The 18,815-nt window shown below is 41.4% G+C and overlaps 4 protein-coding genes across 4 annotated transcripts; 1 reads left to right on the plus strand and 3 right to left on the minus strand.

The window, feature by feature from the left end:
* Window positions 1-2,032: 2,032 nt before the first annotated feature.
* Window positions 2,033-5,435, minus strand: LOC6568504 (protein unc-45 homolog B). The gene is made up of 3 exons (XM_001994487.2): window positions 5,234-5,435; window positions 3,867-5,165; window positions 2,033-3,804 (listed from the first exon to the last, which is right to left on the minus strand). Exons 2-3 carry the CDS (start codon window positions 5,149-5,151, stop codon window positions 2,243-2,245), a joined length of 2,847 nt encoding a protein of 948 aa, XP_001994523.1. The 5' UTR covers window positions 5,152-5,165; window positions 5,234-5,435; the 3' UTR covers window positions 2,033-2,242.
* A 645-nt stretch (window positions 5,436-6,080) lies between these two features.
* On the plus strand, window positions 6,081-8,721 carry LOC6568503 (mediator of RNA polymerase II transcription subunit 17). The gene is made up of 4 exons (XM_001994486.3): window positions 6,081-6,205; window positions 6,274-7,015; window positions 7,078-8,109; window positions 8,510-8,721. Exons 1-4 carry the CDS (start codon window positions 6,117-6,119, stop codon window positions 8,591-8,593), a joined length of 1,947 nt encoding a protein of 648 aa, XP_001994522.1. The 5' UTR covers window positions 6,081-6,116; the 3' UTR covers window positions 8,594-8,721.
* On the minus strand, window positions 8,703-9,541 carry LOC6568502. Its single transcript, XM_001994485.2, has 3 exons — window positions 9,433-9,541; window positions 8,940-9,250; window positions 8,703-8,877 (listed from the first exon to the last, which is right to left on the minus strand). The coding sequence occupies exons 1-3, from the start codon at window positions 9,539-9,541 to the stop codon at window positions 8,722-8,724; spliced, it is 576 nt and encodes a 191-aa protein (XP_001994521.2). The 3' UTR covers window positions 8,703-8,721.
* Window positions 9,542-12,449: 2,908 nt separating this feature from the next.
* LOC6568256 (single-stranded DNA-binding protein 2) lies at window positions 12,450-14,858 on the minus strand. The gene is given in 1 exon segment (XM_001994484.3): window positions 12,450-14,858. A coding segment is annotated over 1 exon segment (1,713 nt). The 5' UTR covers window positions 14,727-14,858; the 3' UTR covers window positions 12,450-13,013.
* Between the last annotated feature and the right edge of the window lie 3,957 nt (window positions 14,859-18,815).

Raw genomic sequence — 18,815 nt, forward strand, 5'->3', positions numbered from 1 at the left:
GAAAAATTATTTTATTTGTAGAAAGAACATTTTAAATTGTTCACAAAAAAAAAGTAAGAATTCGAATAGATCCTAATATTAGGCCCCTTTCAAGTGGCGACATGTGTAAGCTGTTTATATTGTTTAGTATTGAATCGAATAACTGAAGTTGAACACTTTAAGTAGCCCATATCACATAGCCTAGATACTTTATACATTTTCTAAAGAACGTGCTCTTTGAAGCAATTTACTGTGGTGAGTGCACTTTCATTTGCATTGTGTGCAGCTGGGTTATAGGAGCATATCAAGTCCATCAATTGTCACTTGGGCCCAACAAAGAGCCAATTGGGTTGATGCGGCACCTGTCTGCCAATCCTCTCTCTTTACTTGGCTCATCCCATTGACATGCACTCTGTGGCCGAGTGCCAAGTCATTTGTGCCTTTAGTATACAATGTCCAAGTGCCGTTAAGCAAAAGTTGAGTTAACAACTTAATGCTGAGCTAGGGACTGGGCTTGGGCTTGTGTTTGGGTTTGGGTTTGGGTTTCGTGGATTGGGGATTGGGGATGAGCTGTTGCAGCTGTTGTTGCGCAGCAGGCAACAAAGATCTACAGCTATTTTCTGTTGTAAAGGCAAAATGAATTAACGCTACATTAATTTAATTAATAACATTTCATTGGGATTGAGCAATTTTGAAAGAACGAAGAGTCGAGATCTAGGAGCATCATCATGGGTGCATACCTTCCTATAAAGATGCAACTACTGGTGGCAACTGCAATTATTTCTGCATTAGAACTTCTTTCGAGTCGCTTGGCTAATGCCAGTTTAAGTGTTGGAATGAATCCACTTTCAGCTGCCAGGCATTCAGTCAGCCAGCCAGCCAAGCTAGTCAGTTAGTCAGTCAGCCAGTCTCGATGTGGGAAAATACCTTGGCGAGCTTTTAACTTAACTTAATTCACATGGATCGCTATTCTTACAAGACTCGCAGTCATTAACAATGCATGAAATGCACTCCAAGTCCTTAAGTTCATATAATATATGTATATTTCAGCAGGGGGGGACGCTCTTCTCGGCATGAAATCAAATTAAAACAGCCACCTGCCCCAAAAATGGCAACCCACACGGCGGCTGTTGCTCAATGATGCCAAAAATAAAACCAAAAAAATCTGTAGAGCAAATGGGCTGCTCAAATGTACAGAATTTATAAAGAGCCTGGCCAAAAAATTGTGGTCATTTTATGAACTCAGTTGTAATAAACATTTTTTGTAGCATTAACAATGAATTTCAAGTACGCCAAAAAAATAAAAACTTTTAAAAGGAAACTATGCGATGAAGCAACCTGTTTTCAAGGCATACGTAGATCAGGTGGAAGATATGAGCGAAGGTATAGTAGAACCAGAGAACACCTAGATTCCTATCAAAAGCACTTATAGTCCCTAGCATCATTAAGAATAATTGCACAGTTTTAAATGAACATGAAAGTTGAATCTTGCAGCATGCTACATTCTTACTCTGAAGCCCATTTTTAGTATACTATTAACGTTAATTATCGAATTACCATATAGCTATGTCCATTTATATCAGAGACTATATGATCTAATTCACTGTAGGGAAGTTAAAAAATAAATTATCGGCTTACAAAATAAAAAAAACTAAAAGAAATATATAATTAGAAATTAGCTCGTTGACAACAACAACAAAAATTATCAAATTTATATTTAAATAATTAGAAAATTCCCATTTTAATAATAGGAATATGTACGAGTATAATGAATGAAGAAATGAGTATAAAAACAAAATAGACTATCTAAGCCAAACAAAATATTAAATACCCTCGAAAATTGATAAAAGATATATTTTAAAATGATCATAAAACACCAGCAAGTCTACATCGAGTCGGAATATTATGCTGGTCAAGAATATATACACATTTTGGGTATGGAGACGTCTCCTCCAATGCGTTACAAACCTTATTTAGGCACTATAATGATAAGAAATTCTTACAAGGTGACAATTCTCCTTCTAAACCGTTGCGTAAAATAAATAAACCAAGATTTTTTTAACGAAACATTTTTATGAATTTATTATAAATTCGTATTGCATTAAAGAAAACGTATGACGCTTAAGTACATTGAAACAAGTGGTTCAGAAATAAATTAGGTAAATGACACAGTTGAAGCACTCGCCGATAAAGAGTAAGAAGCAAGTGTAGATGATAAAATAGCTGATGTGTGATGGCAAACGCAATCGTGAATCGTTAATCGTTAATCGATAATTTCGGTTATTTTGGCATTCTCGGCAAAGACATCCGGGATTTCGGCATCATCGGAACGTTCAATGATGCGATTCCGTTCCGCAGCCGCCAGGCATTGGATGGCCACTTCGCGTGCCTTGGCGCGAGTATCATCGGCCAGCTGGCTGAGGCCGCTGAGCAGCTCCATGATGTCCGTCTGGAGGAGATTCGTGGCAATCTCGGTGCCGGCATTTATCATGTTGAGTATGACAACAACGCCGCGATGCTGCACCGCCGGACTGGGATTGGCGATGAGCGTTTGCAATATTGTCAGCCAGCTTTCAATGGCCAAAATCTTGGCACAACACTTGGTAGAGACGGAGGTAAGCATGGCCAGAGCACCAGCACAGGCCGTGGCCGTTTCCTCGTCCTCATCCTCGCAGAGTAGAGCCAAAAACTTGACACGATCGTTTTCGCCCTCAAACATCTTGACCACATCTTCGGACATTACCAGATTGCATAGGCACTGGGCCGCCGCACGCGTCAAATACAAATGATCCTCCATCAGATAGAATTCAATTTTGGACACGCCCTGCTCCTTGATAATACGCTGGCGAACGCTCTCATTCGTGCTGGCCAAATTGGTCAGTGCCATCAGCGACTCGAAATTCTCTAGGGCCGTGCAATCCTGATGCAGCAGACTCAGCAGCGGCCGGATCACATCCAGCGAGCGCTGACCGCTGAACGCCACCTCGGGATTGATGGTGATGCCGATGCGGGCCAGTGCTTGACTTGCATGCCGTTTGCCCTTCTCGGTGCCGTCCAGTGCCAAACGGAGCAATGCCTTAACGCCGCCATCCTGCACCACCTTGCCGCGCAGCTCCTGTAGCCCGCACACTGAGTTCAGAACACGGGCAATCAGCTCCTGGGAGTTGTGGCTCTCGGTTCGGGAGAGCGCACAGAGCGCCGTCGTGATGCCCTCGTTGGCCAGCACTGTGATGCGTTTGTTCACAAAATCCACATCGTCCAGCTCGTGCTCCTCGGGTATGTGATGCTTGGCAAATTTGGCCAGCTCCACCATTTCGGGCACCAGCTCCTGCTTCTCATAGGCATTGCAGAGATTCACAAACGTGGTGACAACGCCATACAAACACGACTGATCGCCGGCACGCGCCAAGTCCATGAGTGCATGTATGGATGCCTTGTCCTCGATGAGCTTCTCCTTGCACTCCGCATCCAGCGTCAGATAGGCCAAACCATCGGCAGCCCAGCGGCGTATGTCCTTGTCCTTGCCCGGCTTGATGAGAAAACGGCGACAGGCTTCGGCCAGCTTGAGGGCGGCGCCATCACCAAATGGTCTTATGGCTGCATCCTGACCACCATAGCTGCCCAGCTTACAGAGTCCAACGAGAGCACGCACTCGAATTGCATCGTTTTTAGAGTGATAGAGGCCCTTCAGTATTTCCACTCCCTGTTCGCACATCGCCTTTGCCTTGTCCTTCTTGGAGGAGGCCGCTATCAGACACTCGCAGGCCACACGCTGCTCCAGCAGATCATCCGTTGTGGCCATGGCCAGTATCATTTGCAGAATGCCTGAACGAAGTTATTAATAATAATAATTCAACTACTAAGAATTTCAATTCTAGAATACACACCCTCTCTGGCCACAATTTGATTGCCCACCTCGAGGGGACCGTTGAGCAGTGATGTAATTGCCACAGTGACGCGCACCTTGGACTCCATGTCGGGTGACAGTAGCTTGTCCTTGACGTATTCATCAATCTGATCCGTGAAACGCAGCTTGGCCTCATCGTAGTACATGTTCTCATAGATGCGTGCCAGGCACACCGAGGCGATGGTGCTTGAGGAGGCGGTAATGTTCATGGCGCTCTCGTACTTGTAGTCCTCCAGTTCGGAGCACACGTCGAGCAGGCGACACAGGCCACGAATCTCGACCAGCCGTTCCGCCCATGCCAGTGCCGTATAGTGAACGTTTCGTGTGATCAGCTCAATGACCGCATCACGTGCCTTGCCCGAAATGGTACGATCCGTAATGCTGTATACCAAGCACGTGAGCAGCGTATCAATCTCTCTGTTATTGCGATCGCACAGCTCCTTGTTCGGCTTGGAATCGGCCTTGTTCTTCATCCCAGACAGTGCATTCATGATGGTCTGCAGACAGAACTGGGCAGTTGACACGCAATCCTCGTGCTTCTGGTCGAACACACGCATAAACCAAGGAATGCCCAGTTCGGTGAGTACGCCCTTGGTGCGTTCGACGCTATTCTCGCACAGCGAGGCCACCACACGCACCATATTCAAATATATGTCGTGATCCTTCTCCACTTTGGCTAGAGTGGCAATTTTAGGCACACACTGCGCCTTGTACAGCAAATCGGCACCGGTTGGTTCTTTGGCCAGCACCACCAGATTATTGGCACCCGAGCGTCGCTTCTCGATGGGCGCGCCAATGTCAAAGGCCAAATCCATCATTTGCTGCACCTTCGTCGAAGTTTTTGCATTACGCGCAGCATTTTCTTGGACAATGAGATGTAGTCGCTGCAACATGGGCTGCACCGATTTATTACCCGGATCGGCCTTGAACAGTGCTGTGGCATCCTTGTACGCCTCCTCCGGTTTGGCGAGCGCTTCGTACGCTTGGGCGCGTCGGAACAGTGCTTTAGGATCGTTGGGCGCGAAGCGCAGCGACTCTGTACAATCATCGACAGCCTCCGTGTACTTATCGAGCTTTAGATAGGCCGCCGCACGATTCTTGTAAAACACGGGCAGCTCCTTGTGCTTGGCGCCCAGTTTGATGGCGGCGGTATATTCCTGCACTGCATCCGTCCACTTTGAAGCTTTGAATGCCTCATTGCCTTTGTCTTTGTGGCTGATGGCTGCGGCATCAGCAGCGGCGGCGTCTTTGTCGTCGATTGTCATGATTATGAAATTTTCTAAATGAAAAACTCGTATTTTAGCTTTAAACTGCACAAATGATTTGTATCCAATAGGAGTGACTCACTTGTTTAGCCTTATGTGCGCTTCTTTTATACCGTTTGGCCTAAATTCAATAGCTGCAGAAACTTCTCGATATTACACACACATACAAACTCACACACGCAGTCGTATTTGTGAAAAACAAGCACGCTGTTTTGAAAATTCTAGCAATCGCTGCGGCGATCTATATATAAATAACCAAAGGAAAACCAAAAAACAAAAAAAAAACAGCGGCAGCAACAGTTTTCAAATTGCCATTCGCCAATTAGCGACCACAAACAGCTGATCGATGCATAATCGATAAGCGATAGACAATTAGTGCAAGCAGACGTTGATTTGTTTTGACAAATTGCCACGCATTCCGCCTTCCGCTCTTTGCGAATGCCATTGCTTGAAACTCGGAGTCATTTTTGACGTAAATACTGTTAATTTATCTTAATAAATATAATAAACTTGAAGATAGTATCTATAACATTACATTACCAGCCATTTTAAAATTGAAGTTCGAATTGTTCGCCCTTGGTTGTTTACATTTTCGCAGTGAATGTCAAATTTAGTGGTGGACCGAAAACATCGTGAAAACACAGAGGCAACTTAAAAACATCCCCTGGCAATAAGGAAATTATGCGCAATTTTTGTTACGGCAAAACCCCAAAGAGCATCATTAAAATGACACTTGATGTCGCTCTGTCTGAATCAAACTCATATATTTTGTCCAAAAATACAAAATTAATCTTGTCGCATTAGCAGTTCAAAAGAAGACTAATAGTTCGGGCTGTTAATAAAATTTTATCGATTCTTGCGTGTATCGCTGCAAATGCAGCACTGTGCAAATTAGCATTGTTTTTTTTTTTAATACAATTCTTGCAAATGCCCGGCATTGGCTCGGAATATTTGCTAATTACAACATGTCCAACTCGGTAAATATATCGGTGGAGACAACGTGCGAGAACCAGATACGTGAAATAGCCTACGATGGCACCGAACTGTACCAACCGTAAGTGCCAGCAGCCAAAAGCCGCAAAGTTGTCTCGAATTTTTCACAACAAGTTGCTCTCCCCACAGTCCGCCGACGCTCTCCGAGAGTCTCGCCAAATGCGCGGCACGCATCGACTTTAGCAAAACATCGCTAGATGATTTGAAGAAGGAGGAGAAATCGGCTGCCGCTGCCGAAGATAAGGAGGACAAGGATAATCAATTCCAGGAGAGCCTTTGGCCCTGGGATGCAGTGCGCAATAAGCTAAAGGATGCCTACACTGAAATCTGTGTGCTGTCCGATGTAATTTCCATAGCCAAGGATAAGCGTTACCTGGTCCTAGATCCATTGCTGGAGGATGGCGACGACACCAAGGCCATTGTACAGGTTTACAGTCGCAAGAAGGCCCTTTCTCAGGCGGCCCAAGTGTTGCTAGGCGGCGCCGAGCGATTGCGCACTGCCCACAGCGAGCAGCGTAGTCGCAACGTATCCGATTTTCACATTGAACTGCTGCGCTTGCGCCAGAACTGGCGCCTGAAGAAAGTGTCGAACGGAGCCATCATTGGTGATCTCAGTTATCGCACTGCTGGCTCCAAGTTCGGCATGAGCGGCACATTTGAGGTGACCAAGGCAGAGGATACACTGGACGAGGAGGGTGGTGCTGGAACAAGTGCGACTGCCTCCGCAGCATCCAGTGCCAGTAGCAGCAACAATGGTATGCAGCTAAAAGCTAGTTCGGCATTGCGCGTCATTGTGCCCGCAGAGCTACAGGGCGTTGCCTACATAAAGGTGATCACCCAAAAGGATCAGGAAGATCTCTGCACTGCCCAGGTATGAATTATAAACCAAAATCTCTGCTGCTACTGTTCCTACATTCGTAAAATAATTGCCAGGTGAATCTGATGGGCCATGGTCCAAACATTACCGCCCAGGTGGGCGTTTGGCAAAAGACGCTGGAGTTCGCACAGAATGTACTCTTCTGCAAGGAGCTGTTTGCTCAGTTGGCACGCGAGGCTATTCAGCTACAGGCGCCAATTCCGCATGTGGTCATTGGGAATCAGATACGTGCCACACTTCTACCCAATATACAGCTAATCATTTCGCTGTGCCACTCGACCAGTTTCGATTCCAGCCAGCCGGCGCCTATTAACGATCATGATCATGTGCTGGAGCACTCGCTGCATCAGCTGCTAAGGGAGGTGCATTACAAGAACTCTCATCATCCGTTTCCGCATCCGGCGAGTGCACCGCTTGGTCCCAGCAAAAAACGCATGCTCGCCGGTCCAACAGCTGCCGATCGTGAAGCACTGCTGGACATGACCAAAACACAAACAATACTCGAACAGATCATTGCACAGGCACAGCACATCTTCATGCGCAAACGGACGCAGTACGTGCTCGATACGCTGGCACGCGATGTCAAGGATCCGCAAATTGTATCGCACTGGAATGCTATGAACAGCCCCACCATGTCCTGTGTAAAGATTAATATTGTGACACATGGATATGATGCAATTGGACGAACATCGCTGGTCATTCATGTGAAGGAGCGTTCGCTGAAGTGCATCTGCCGTGATGGACGCGTCATGCGACTGTCGTATGAGCCGCAGGAGCTGCGGGACCTCATACTCTGCCAGATCAATTCGCATCAGATTAGTTGCTTGGTCAGCTTGGCGCGTTGCATGGCCTGGACGGTGCTCTCGAATAGCAATCATCTTGGCATTGGCAAAGTGGAGCCGCTGGGCAATGCCAGCTCCTGTCTGTTAGCATCACCCAACAGCGATCGCATGATTGCCGTCCAGATACGCTGCGATCCGCAAATTGATGTCAAAGTTTATATTGCGCGCAGTCCGCGACAGGACTTCTTTCCCAGTCCGCTTGTCCCCGAGAAGTTCTGGGAAAATTTGGGTGGCAATTTCAAAGAGGTAGCCTATGCAACTCTATACTATTATATCTTTGCAGAAGGGATTTTAATGTTGTAAGAAATACATAGTTTCCATAATAAGTTTAGGGTTTTGGAAATACATTTTCCATTTTCCATTTTACCAATTTCTATTCTAATTTTGCACAAGTCATCAGACTTGGATCAAAATTAACAGTCAAAGTTCCCCAAACTTTGCACATTAATATCTGATTTCAAGTTCACAACTTTTTTGTCTGTGTGATAACGTTTCTATATATAGAAGAACGTTTTTACTAACACAACTTTGTTCATAAGTTAGTTAATAAGATAATAGTTAATAAGTTATTATTTAATCTTCGGCAACTTAAAGCTAACTATTCTTTTTATGTGTCAACTAATCTATTTTTATCTATTTACTTCAGGTGCGCTTCGACAAAATTGAGGGCAAGAGTTTTCTTAATAAAATGGAATTTCTGATGGCATCGCTGACCAGCAACACGGCCTGAATTGAAGCACGCAATTTAGTTGTCTAGCATATTATTATTATTTTTTATAGTTGTAATAAAAATTAGTTACTTAAATAAGCACACATATTAGATATATAGGCATAGAAATACAGATACAATTAAAGAAATCAGTTTAATGGCTGCATTTTGTAGACAGCCAAGTTATTCCAGTCGCGTTGCGGTTGATTGCTCTGTGGATGTGGTGGGTCTGTATGTGGATGCGGCCCTGGCTTCAGGATGCTAAATGTATCCTCTAAGCTGACCACATTGGCGCGATTGGTGCTCTGTATGCAAATTTGACTTTATTAGACTTTGCTGAAAGTGCAACAAAATTTGTGTGACTCACCCAGCGTTCCAGATCACAAAAGTTAATGTCATAATGCTGCGCCACCGGTTGCAGCGTCGTCTGTGGCTGTGCCACACGCAGATAGAGACCACGATTTGTGGAGAATAAGACGGGAACTCGACGCGCTGGCGCTGAGCCTGCACCAAAGCCGCCGCCTCCGACTTGGCGATACGTTAGGCAATTCGACAATCCGTTGACAGTTGGCTCCGTTCCTCGGCTGACTTCCTCACCAGCAGCGGCAGCCACGTTGCGCGCACAACCCAGGCAACTGTAAAAACAGGACGCCACTTTGCTACATTCGACTTGCGTGTCTCAATGGATGCATTTGATAATACTACTTCAATATAAATGCATTTTTTTTCTTTTGTTTTAATATATGTATTTAGTGCAGTCGGTTTATTGATTATTGACTTCACGCCACATCGACGCTGGCGGCGCTATCAACACTGAGTGAACAGCTCCGGACATTGGTTAGTCAATGTAATTAGCTTACAGTGAAAAGTTTGTGTGGGCCACCTGGCATTTGGCCTGGCCAGGTTGCCAATGGCAATGTGCCTCAATCGACGCTCAATTAGTTTCAACCTGACCACATACACATACATATATGTATATATAGATATATAGCAAAGCCCGTGCGTGTGCCACGCCAATTTTGTCTCTCTGTCTGCGCTTTGACTTGGTTTCTCAGTGTTTTGGCGTCACGCATTTCAATACAAAATTATGCAATTAAAACGGCAGCAATCAAGAGATCATTGCCCGCTGATGAACATATTAGCCAAACTCCAGACAATGCTATTTAAATGTAATTTGAGGTATTAGGTTAAGCTATCTATTCCTATCTACTCAGGTGTGTTTACTCTGATTTCATAACAAATTATTAATAATCATGCTATTAAGTAAACATAATATTTGTGATCCAAAGTGAGAATCATAATTAAAGCAGCCAAGTATTTACTACTCAAGCTAATCTGATTAAATTGAAATTTATATATATATATATATGTATATATATATATATATTTACAAATGACATGCGTCATCTAAAGGTTATTATTATAAGTGCATTAAATAATTAAATTAAAAGCACTTCAGTTGAATTTGTTAGCAAATTTAACAGCGATTATCATCACATTAGCTTAAAATGCTGAATAATTGGATTAAATTATAAGCAAATATATATGATATAATTTTCCTTAATTCTAGCTAATAAATAAGCTAAACACATCAAAAAAGTCGTTAAATGGATGAACAAAGACATCACTTTTGACAAATAATAAATGATTTTCATTAATTGTGTGGAAATATTCTGATTATATGATATTTGCAAACAAAAAAATTAAAAACGATTTTTAATTTCACTTGATAGAATATATCTTATCTTCATTGTTAACCAGAAATAGAGAACAGGAAATAAATAAATAAAGCCATTTTTTACTTTTTACAAATATTGTTTTAAAACTTTATTTCATTTTATATTATATTCTTGTTTTGTTTTTGTTTTTGTTTTTTTTTTTTTTTTTGTGTTGTGTACTTGTAAATTGTATAATTAACACTAAAATACTTATTTAAACATTATTTTTTGTTTTTTAATATATTCAATCGGGATTTTTTCAATTTTTTTCTGGGCATTTCGCATTTTCATTTTCATTTTTGTGTTATCTTTCATTTTGTTGCTGTTTCTTCACTTTTGTTTTGTTTTGTTTGTTTGTTTGTTGATGTTTAGTTTTGTTCACTAAACGCCGCGCCATTACACATACATACATTTATATAGATCCAGCAATTGAAACGCTTAAACTTAAAGCGTTGCAGATAATAAATTTAACTTAGATACTATTTAAGTGTTGTGGCTTTCGCATTCGCATCATTTTATCTGGTGCGGCATCAATTCAATAATAATAATTCATGCAGCACGCACATGCACACATACATATATACATATATATATATGTATGCCATCAATTTGTCGCACTACATTTTTCAAATTCCGACACATTAAACATATACATACAATATTTAAAATAGAATTTGTCGTTAAATTATGTGTTATCAATTGATTTGGGGTGTTGTGTTTATAATGCAAAGAATTTCATTTTGATTTGTTTCTTTTGTTATTAGTTTAGTTGGTTTTTTTTTTTTTTTTGTTTTGTTTTATGGGTTTTACGCTTATAAATTAGCTTTCAAATCTAAATTCTACGGATTTCTTGGGTTTTCTTCCTCTCTTATTTATGTGAATGTGCTCTGTCGAGAAAAAGATGCAAGCACAGACATATACTATTATTTATATATATATATATATATATATATATGCTACAAATATATATGTATATATACTTTATGCATAATATTAACATTAGCTGCGCAGCCACAGCCAACATTAACTAACTTTTGTACAGCTTTTTTTAATGTAATTTTTGTTTTGTTTTGTTTTAGTGTGATATTTTTGAAGTAAACTTTTATTTTAGGTTAGGTTTTGCTACATTTTGTTGCCTGCTGCCTTTAAGTAATAGATAATATACATATATATATATATATATATGCATATGCATTATTAAACAGCTAAATCTTAGTTATACGCGTAGCTATTTTGCAATAAATATGTGCATACAAGGCGCCACAATCTGTTTATATCTATATTTATATATATATATATATATATATACGTATATATACATATATATAAACATATGTATAATTTATATGTATATTTATTTATTTCGCTGCCCTAATGCACAATGTCGACATCGAAGGAATTTCTGAAATCGAAAACAAGTGCACAAAAGTGTTTTTTGCCGTCCTCCAATAAAAATAATTGGGGTAAATCATAAATATTGCTCGAGATTTGCCAGAGACGGCAGTTGAAGGAACTTAATTAACAATTTGTTGCTTGTAAAACACACAAAATATACAAATACAAATATAAGTACAATTTAATTTATACATTGAAGTTTGGCATGATTTAAGAACGAAAGTGACAAACTAGAAACGCATACAAATACAAATATTTAAAATATATATATATATATATATATATATATATGTATATATATATGTATATATATATATATATATATAAAACGACGACGACGACGACAAAGTGCCAACTTTACAATTTGTTTAAAAAAAAAGATACGCAAACAAATAAAATATATATATATATAAAATTAAACGTACATTGTGAGAAGAGCACACACACAAACAAACAAGATATTGCCATAATGTGCATGTATGTGTGTTACAGACTACATATACATATACATGTTCAATAATGCTAACTATGCTCCTTCCTAATATATATTATAAATATTTCATCTCCTTTGTTTTGCATCCTCAATATTTTGTTTTTCTTTTGTTGTTTTTTTTTTGTTTTTGTTTTTGATGTTGCGCCTTTAAGACTGCTTAACAAAAAATTCTATTTTTTTTTTTGCCATCTCAATTTCTACAATACAATATTATTAATATTTATATACTTAGTTTATAAGTTGTATATATCTATATAAGTATATGCAAAAAATCACACAAACAGAAAATGTACATAGATGGTGTAGCTGTGTTAAATATTCCTTCTTTTTTTCTTTGATTTTTTTATTTTTATTTTTTTTGTTAATAATGCAAAGCGCAAGTAAAAGGATTAAATTGCTAAAAATTAGTAGACAGATTGTGTGTGTTTTGTGTATATGGAGGCTACAATTTTTTGTTTTTGTTTTGTTTGTTTGTTTCTTCTTCTTTTTTTGACTTGTTGCAACAAAACTATTCAGAAGACATTGCTAAACATATTGTTTGTTGCTCTTGCTGTTGTTGTTTGCATTTTAAGTATATTTTGCTTTGTTGTTTTCGGTTTCTGCCATGTTAAAGTCAGCCACTGAACCGCTAGCGTTGCCACCTGGTCGCATTTGTTAGCATTTGAATTTGAAATGTGAGTTGGAATATTGTTGTTTGGTTTTCTTTTGCTCCGCTTATTATTTGCAATTTTACATATTTTTTTTTTGTTTTTTTTTTTTTCTTTTAGACTATTACATATAATAATTACTTTACTTTATGCTTATGTACCGAGGATTTTCACTACCGTGTGTTTATTTAGAAATTGAGTTCTTTTGCAAAATGCGCGCCAGTAGGCACAGTCGTCGGGTTGCCAGATTGGTTGTGGTTGTTGCTGCTGCTGCTGCTGCTACTATTGTTGTTGTTGTTATGGTTATTGGTATTGCCACTTAGCAAATTGGAGGCAACTGCTCCAAGTGCCGCCGCAGCAGCTATAGATGCAGCCGTTGTATTGCCATTTGGACCACCTCCACTGCCATTGGATGCGGCAGCAGCAACGACAGCTGCCACTGCAGCTGCCATCGTATTGAGATGTTGTTGTTGCTGTTGTTGCTGCTGCTGCTGCTGAAGCTGTTGTTGCTGGTGTTGCTGATGTTGATGATGTTGTTATGGCATAAAGTAGTCCGGATGATCTGTGTCTTTCTCAAACCGCTTGGCCTCCTCGTGCATGCTCTCTTTGATCTTCAGTATGGCCGCCGATTCGGTTTGATCGTTCTCGCCGGGACCGCCAAAGCCGCCTAAATTGTAATCGCCCATGCCGCTGCCGGAATCTTCGCGCGGCGTACCCGGTCCCCCGTTGGCTGGTGAGTTCTTCATGCCATCGAGACCGGTACCATCTGGCCCACCGCCGCCGCCATTAAGTACCGGACCCATTGAGTTGGGACCACCGCCCATGGGTCCCATGCCGCCGGGTCCGCCGCCACCACCGCCGCCGCCACTGCCATCGGGGCCACCGCCGCCCATCGGGAATTCTGGTTTCATTAATGAGTACATGCTGTCGCCGGGTCCGCCAACGGGACCGCCTTGCGTGTTATCTTGCGGTGAGGGCATGATCGGCGTACCGGGACCAGGCGGTCCATTCGAGCCGGGTCCGGGTCCATAGTTGCCCGGTGATGATGACGAATACGCATTCATTGGCGCTGATGCATTTGGCTGCCATTGCGGTGGTCGCCCACCACCGCCGCCCATGCCCATTGGTGGCATGCCACCTGGTCCGCCGGGCGCTGGACCACGCATGCCACCAGGTCCACCATAGCCCATGGGACCCATGCCGGGGCCACGGGGCGGATTCATGCGCGGATTCATGGGACCCATGCCGCCGCCTGGTCCCGGCCGCGTTGGATCCATGCTGTTGGGCATCATCGGTTGTCCGGGTGGCCCATTGAATTCATTGCCCATGCCCTGCATGCGCACACCGGGCCGTGGTCCGCCCGGATAGCGTGGACCGCCCATAAACGGCGGCTGGCCGGGCATCATCTGCGACGGCGGCGGCTGTGGACTCGAGGCGTGCGTTGGCGGCGACGGCCGCATTGTCGAATTTGGGAAAAAATTGGGACCCATTGGTCCCCCAGGGCCCATTGGGCCACCATCACCGCCTGGTGGCATCTGTGCCAGAGGACTGGGCGCCGGTCCGCCAGCATTGTGTGGTCCACCGGGTCCGATGCCATTCACTCCATAACCGGAGCTAACGAAGCCATAATCATGGAAGGCTTTCGCCTCTGAGCTATGGTCGCATTGATCGCGACGCTCCGGCGCCGCACAATACAGATCCCAGAAGACGCACCACCAAGTGTGCAGAAATCCCGGCGGTTCACCCAATGTTATATTCTTCTCCCATCGTATCTCCGAGAGGAATGTCTGTGCCGCCTTTTGGGCGCCCACGTGCAGCAGATATTCGTAAACATATAACGCCAACTTCTCTCTTGCCTGCGCATCAGACGGAACGGCGGATGTCTTCGATTTTCCGTACATTTTTCTGTTTGTTGTTGTTGTTGCTGTTGTTGTGATGTTTTCTGTTGTTACACTTTTTGAGTTTGTTCTACTCCCGTTGTGGTCGTTGTTGTTGTTGGTGCTGCTGCTCTCGCTCGCTTTCCAACTTCCACTTCCACTTTATTTAAATTTTTTAAGTTTGTTTTACTGCTTCTCCTCTGCTGCTGCTGCTGTTGCTGCTTCTGCTGCTGCCTCCAGCGGCTGTTGCGCGCTCGTTTTGCTTTTTGTAGTTGCTGTTCTGTTCTGTTGCTCTTCTTATTGCTCTCGTTGTTGTTGTTATTTGTATAATTGGCGCTCAGATCTGGCGCTGCTCACGCAGCCGTTCTCCGCCGCTCTATTGCTTCCACCATTTTGTTATATTTTATTGTTTTTATATGTTGTTTAACGTTCGTTCGTTTTACTTCGAAAGCCAAAATACAAAAATCACTTGGTGCCTTCTACTTTGATTTTTACAATAAACTTTTAGCGCGCTACCTTGACTTGCTGCTGCTGCTGCTGCTTGCTGTCGCCACTTCTTCTTCGCTTTACCGTTTATTTTTCTTTTTTTTCAGGTATTTTGCCTGATTGTTGCTGCTTCTTCTTGCACAACCACTGAAAACAGAAAACAGAAAAAAAATATATAAGCAAAGAGAGCCAAATATGAGTGAGTATGCGTGCGCGTGTACGTGTGTGTTGCAAAAAGAGTATGTGTGAGTGAGTGCGGCTGCGGCTTGAGCGCGTGTGAGAGAGAGGGAGCGCGCGCATTGTCGACAAAACGGCACAAGTGCTACACTGTTAGCTAAAAGAAATGGCCCACGTGCCAACTGTCAACACTGCATTAAATCGTATATTTTCCACTATTTGAATAATGGATTCTAAATAGTTGTGCATTGTCCGTCAAGGGTCATAGTTCCATAGTTCCATATGCAAAATTGTGCATGGTGCATGCCAGAAGAGACGTGCGCTGACTTTCGTCACAGACTTTAATGCGTCGTTCACTCGTGTGTTCGTTCCCCTATTTGCTCACCAGGTGAGTGAGTGATGCTCAGTTGTTTGTTGGTTGGAAAAGGCAAGGAACAGCAGAACAGCAAGCAGCGTAATCTGCTTCTGCCGCTGCCGCCGCGCGCTGACTGTCAAATGCTTATATTCAAATCAAATTTCGTGTACACTTTTGTGTACAGTGGAGCAGCATGATAGATTTATCGTTCATATTGACACCACACACACACACACACACATCTAGCTTCTTCTTCTTTTTTTGTTTTGATAAGACTGCCCTGGAACAGGTGTATTGCCATTTTACAACAAAAGCAGTTAAAAAGAGATAAAACGCCAATGCACCGTATTCTAAAAGGTGCTTACACAAGCAATATCTAGCGAAAATATTCTTTGTGAAGACCTTTACAAATTTACTTGTTTTCGAATATCTAACAACTTATTACAAAATTTTAGAATGGTAGCTAGAAGTTGTAGGTAAAGTATCAATACTTTAATACTTTAAATATGTTTGGTATTTCAATTTCTCAACATAGTTTAATTCAATTTATTCTAAAAATTCATTTATAATGTAATCATAGAAAACTTCCAGAAATTGGAAATTTTGACACTATTTAACTATCAAGCAAAACCCTCCATCTTTCAAAGAACAACTGATATTACAGCTACAGTATAATAATGTATATGGATAATGCTAGAAAACACTACTATATTAAATTGTGACATTTTATTAAGATCTATTTTTAACAAAATATATTTATATGTGCATTTGTCAACACCCAGCCAATCAATCCTCAATAAATAGAAAAGATAAAATTACTTAAACGGTGGCCACTCGTAAATTGGAACTTCTAATATATCCAATAATCAAAGTCAAATATTAATTGTTGTAAAAGACAAAAATTATAATCTTTTATCTATTTTTGTGCAATTTATGGGTTTTCAAATATCTCTATTCAGGCCCTAATTTTTTAACTTTAATCATATTTACATATATAGCATACATATGAAATATATACATATGTATATACTCAGTATATCTTGTCTAAGTGTGCTGCCCAATGCATGGCTAATTCACGCATTGCACAGGTAAAAGTTACTTTTATGTGTTTTGTTGTTTCACTGTCAACTCATTGGAACCTATTCAAATTTGACTACATCACGATTCGCTTGGCAGCTACACTATTTACTTGTTGTTGTTATTGTTGTATTGCTATTGCTCTGCCTGCTTTCTGAGTTTCTTCTGGGCTTCTCTCGTTGCTGATGCTGCCTGTTGTTGTTGTTAATCAACAGCAGCATCATAGCATGCTGGGCTTCTTCTACAGGGGGCTCTAAAAAATACCGGTCGTCGTCGTCGCTGGCCGAACCCCAAACAGTAACAGTAGTAAGTAGGTACAAATGTACGGTCTGTAGACACATATAGTGGTCACTCTCAAAAACTACCATAAGTTAAGACTGTTCGAAAATAGTTACAGACGTACAGGGACTAAAATTCTTAAATCATTTGTTCAAATAGAGCACTTTTAAAAACCCAAATTCAACTGTAATTTAAGCATATTTCAATTATTATATTTGTCGTATTCAAAAAATGTTCGTTTACAATATCGAATTAGAGTTAGATGTTGTACTTTGTGAGTGTTCACTGTTCACTGGTTTTCGATACTATTCGATACCAATCCATTGTTGCTGTTGTTCCACTAGACAACATCAACAACAACAGCGACAATAGTATCGCATTGAAGACGTCATCAAATTTTATACGCGGGTTTTCTTCTCTCACACGTCCTACATTTAACAACACACCACACCAATTTCTAATGTTTTTGTTATTGCTGTTGCTGTTTACTGCTGCTGCATACGCACCTTGTATTAAACTGTTTTGCAGATAGATATATTAGTGAATATGTATTTGTAATATGTACTTGAGCTGCTTTTGGGTGGCAAATGTTTTTATTGTTGTGGTCGCTGTTGCTGCTGCTGCTGATTGCAATTTTATCACAAAATCAACAAGAGAGGGCGCTCACAGCGAATTGTGGTGGAGGCAGAGACAGAGTTGTAGTTGTAGTAGGATGAAGAGAGCAAAATACGCAATTTTATTACAATTTCATTGATTTTTCGTATTTGCGGCGCCTCATATGTTTTCGCGCAACATACATACGTATAACTGTTTATTATTAAACCGCGCGCCTGACGACTTTTTGCACCAATTCTCAAATTTTGCGCTTGTATTCGCATTTGCATTAGTATGTGTTGTTTGTGTGTGTGTTTATGTGTATTTGTGTATGTGCGTGTGTGTTTTTAATTTCTTTTCTAAACACACTTTTCGCCTTGCTTTTTGTTGTTGCTGTAATTTTTGCAAGTTTTCTCTTTACACGCTTTTCATTCGCACTGCGCTTTGTCCGTGTATTCGTCGTCGTTGTCGACGATTGCTTTTACTGCCTTCACTGCTGCTGCTGCTTCTTCTTCTTCTTCCACTAAAAATCGGCTCTTTTTTGCCTGTACGACGAAATTTTCACGGCGAGTTATTCCGTTGAAATACATTTTAAATGAATTTCATTTCATTGGCAAACACTGCGTTTACATTTTCACTTTAATTAATTAATAATTAATACGATTTTTACACAGTAAATGATTTGTATAAATATTTTCACTGCTACAAGTTGCGCTGTCGTCGTCGTCGTCGTCTTCTCGTCGTCGCGTTTCAAATGGCGAATGTGGTGGGAAGGAACGAACAAACCAACACTTTTTTCTGCTCATTATTTTGATAAGTGCTTTGCGCGTGGACACGCTGGTTATCTCGCTCGCACGCATATTGTGCAAGTAGCGCTGCCAGATTGTCCAATAAAGCAGATTGGAATATTAAATCTCTGAAAAACCTGTCTTAAATGCATAAACATCATATGATACAAATTAATAAATTTGAATTATTTTGACTATTTAATGAACAACATGCATAAGCGCTCTAATTTTAAACTTTTTATAGCTTTTGACCGGCTGTGCTGAATCTGGCAGCGCCGCGGTTTCGGCATTTTACTCATTTTGTTTTTCCCTCATTCTTTACACGCTCTCTTTCTCTGTCTCTCATTTTTTGTGTAC

The sequence above is a fragment of the Drosophila grimshawi genome, unplaced genomic scaffold, assembly GCF_018153295.1.
Source record: "Drosophila grimshawi isolate 15287-2541.00 unplaced genomic scaffold, ASM1815329v1 contig_311, whole genome shotgun sequence".
Classification (NCBI taxonomy): Eukaryota; Metazoa; Arthropoda; class Insecta; order Diptera; family Drosophilidae; genus Drosophila; species Drosophila grimshawi.

What these genes read in the sequence shown, in the direction of transcription:
- LOC6568504 (XM_001994487.2), bottom strand. Translation starts at nt 5,151, where the DNA reads ATGACAATCGACGACAAAGACGCCGCCGCTGCTGATGCCGCAGCCATC. An exon ending in TCAAATTGTGGCCAGAGAGG is followed by an intron (nt 3,805 to 3,866) that starts GTGTGTATTCTA and finishes AACTTCGTTCAG; the next exon opens with GCATTCTGCAAATGATACTG.
- LOC6568503 (XM_001994486.3), top strand. Translation starts at nt 6,117, where the DNA reads ATGTCCAACTCGGTAAATATATCGGTGGAGACAACGTGCGAGAACCAG. An exon ending in GGCACCGAACTGTACCAACC is followed by an intron (nt 6,206 to 6,273) that starts GTAAGTGCCAGC and finishes CTCTCCCCACAG; the next exon opens with TCCGCCGACGCTCTCCGAGA. An exon ending in TGGGTGGCAATTTCAAAGAG is followed by an intron (nt 8,110 to 8,509) that starts GTAGCCTATGCA and finishes TATTTACTTCAG; the next exon opens with GTGCGCTTCGACAAAATTGA.
- LOC6568502 (XM_001994485.2), bottom strand. Translation starts at nt 9,541, where the DNA reads ATGTATGTGTATGTGGTCAGGTTGAAACTAATTGAGCGTCGATTGAGG. An exon ending in GCCCACACAAACTTTTCACT is followed by an intron (nt 9,251 to 9,432) that starts GTAAGCTAATTA and finishes GCATCCATTGAG; the next exon opens with ACACGCAAGTCGAATGTAGC. An exon ending in TTTGTGATCTGGAACGCTGG is followed by an intron (nt 8,878 to 8,939) that starts GTGAGTCACACA and finishes ATTTGCATACAG; the next exon opens with AGCACCAATCGCGCCAATGT.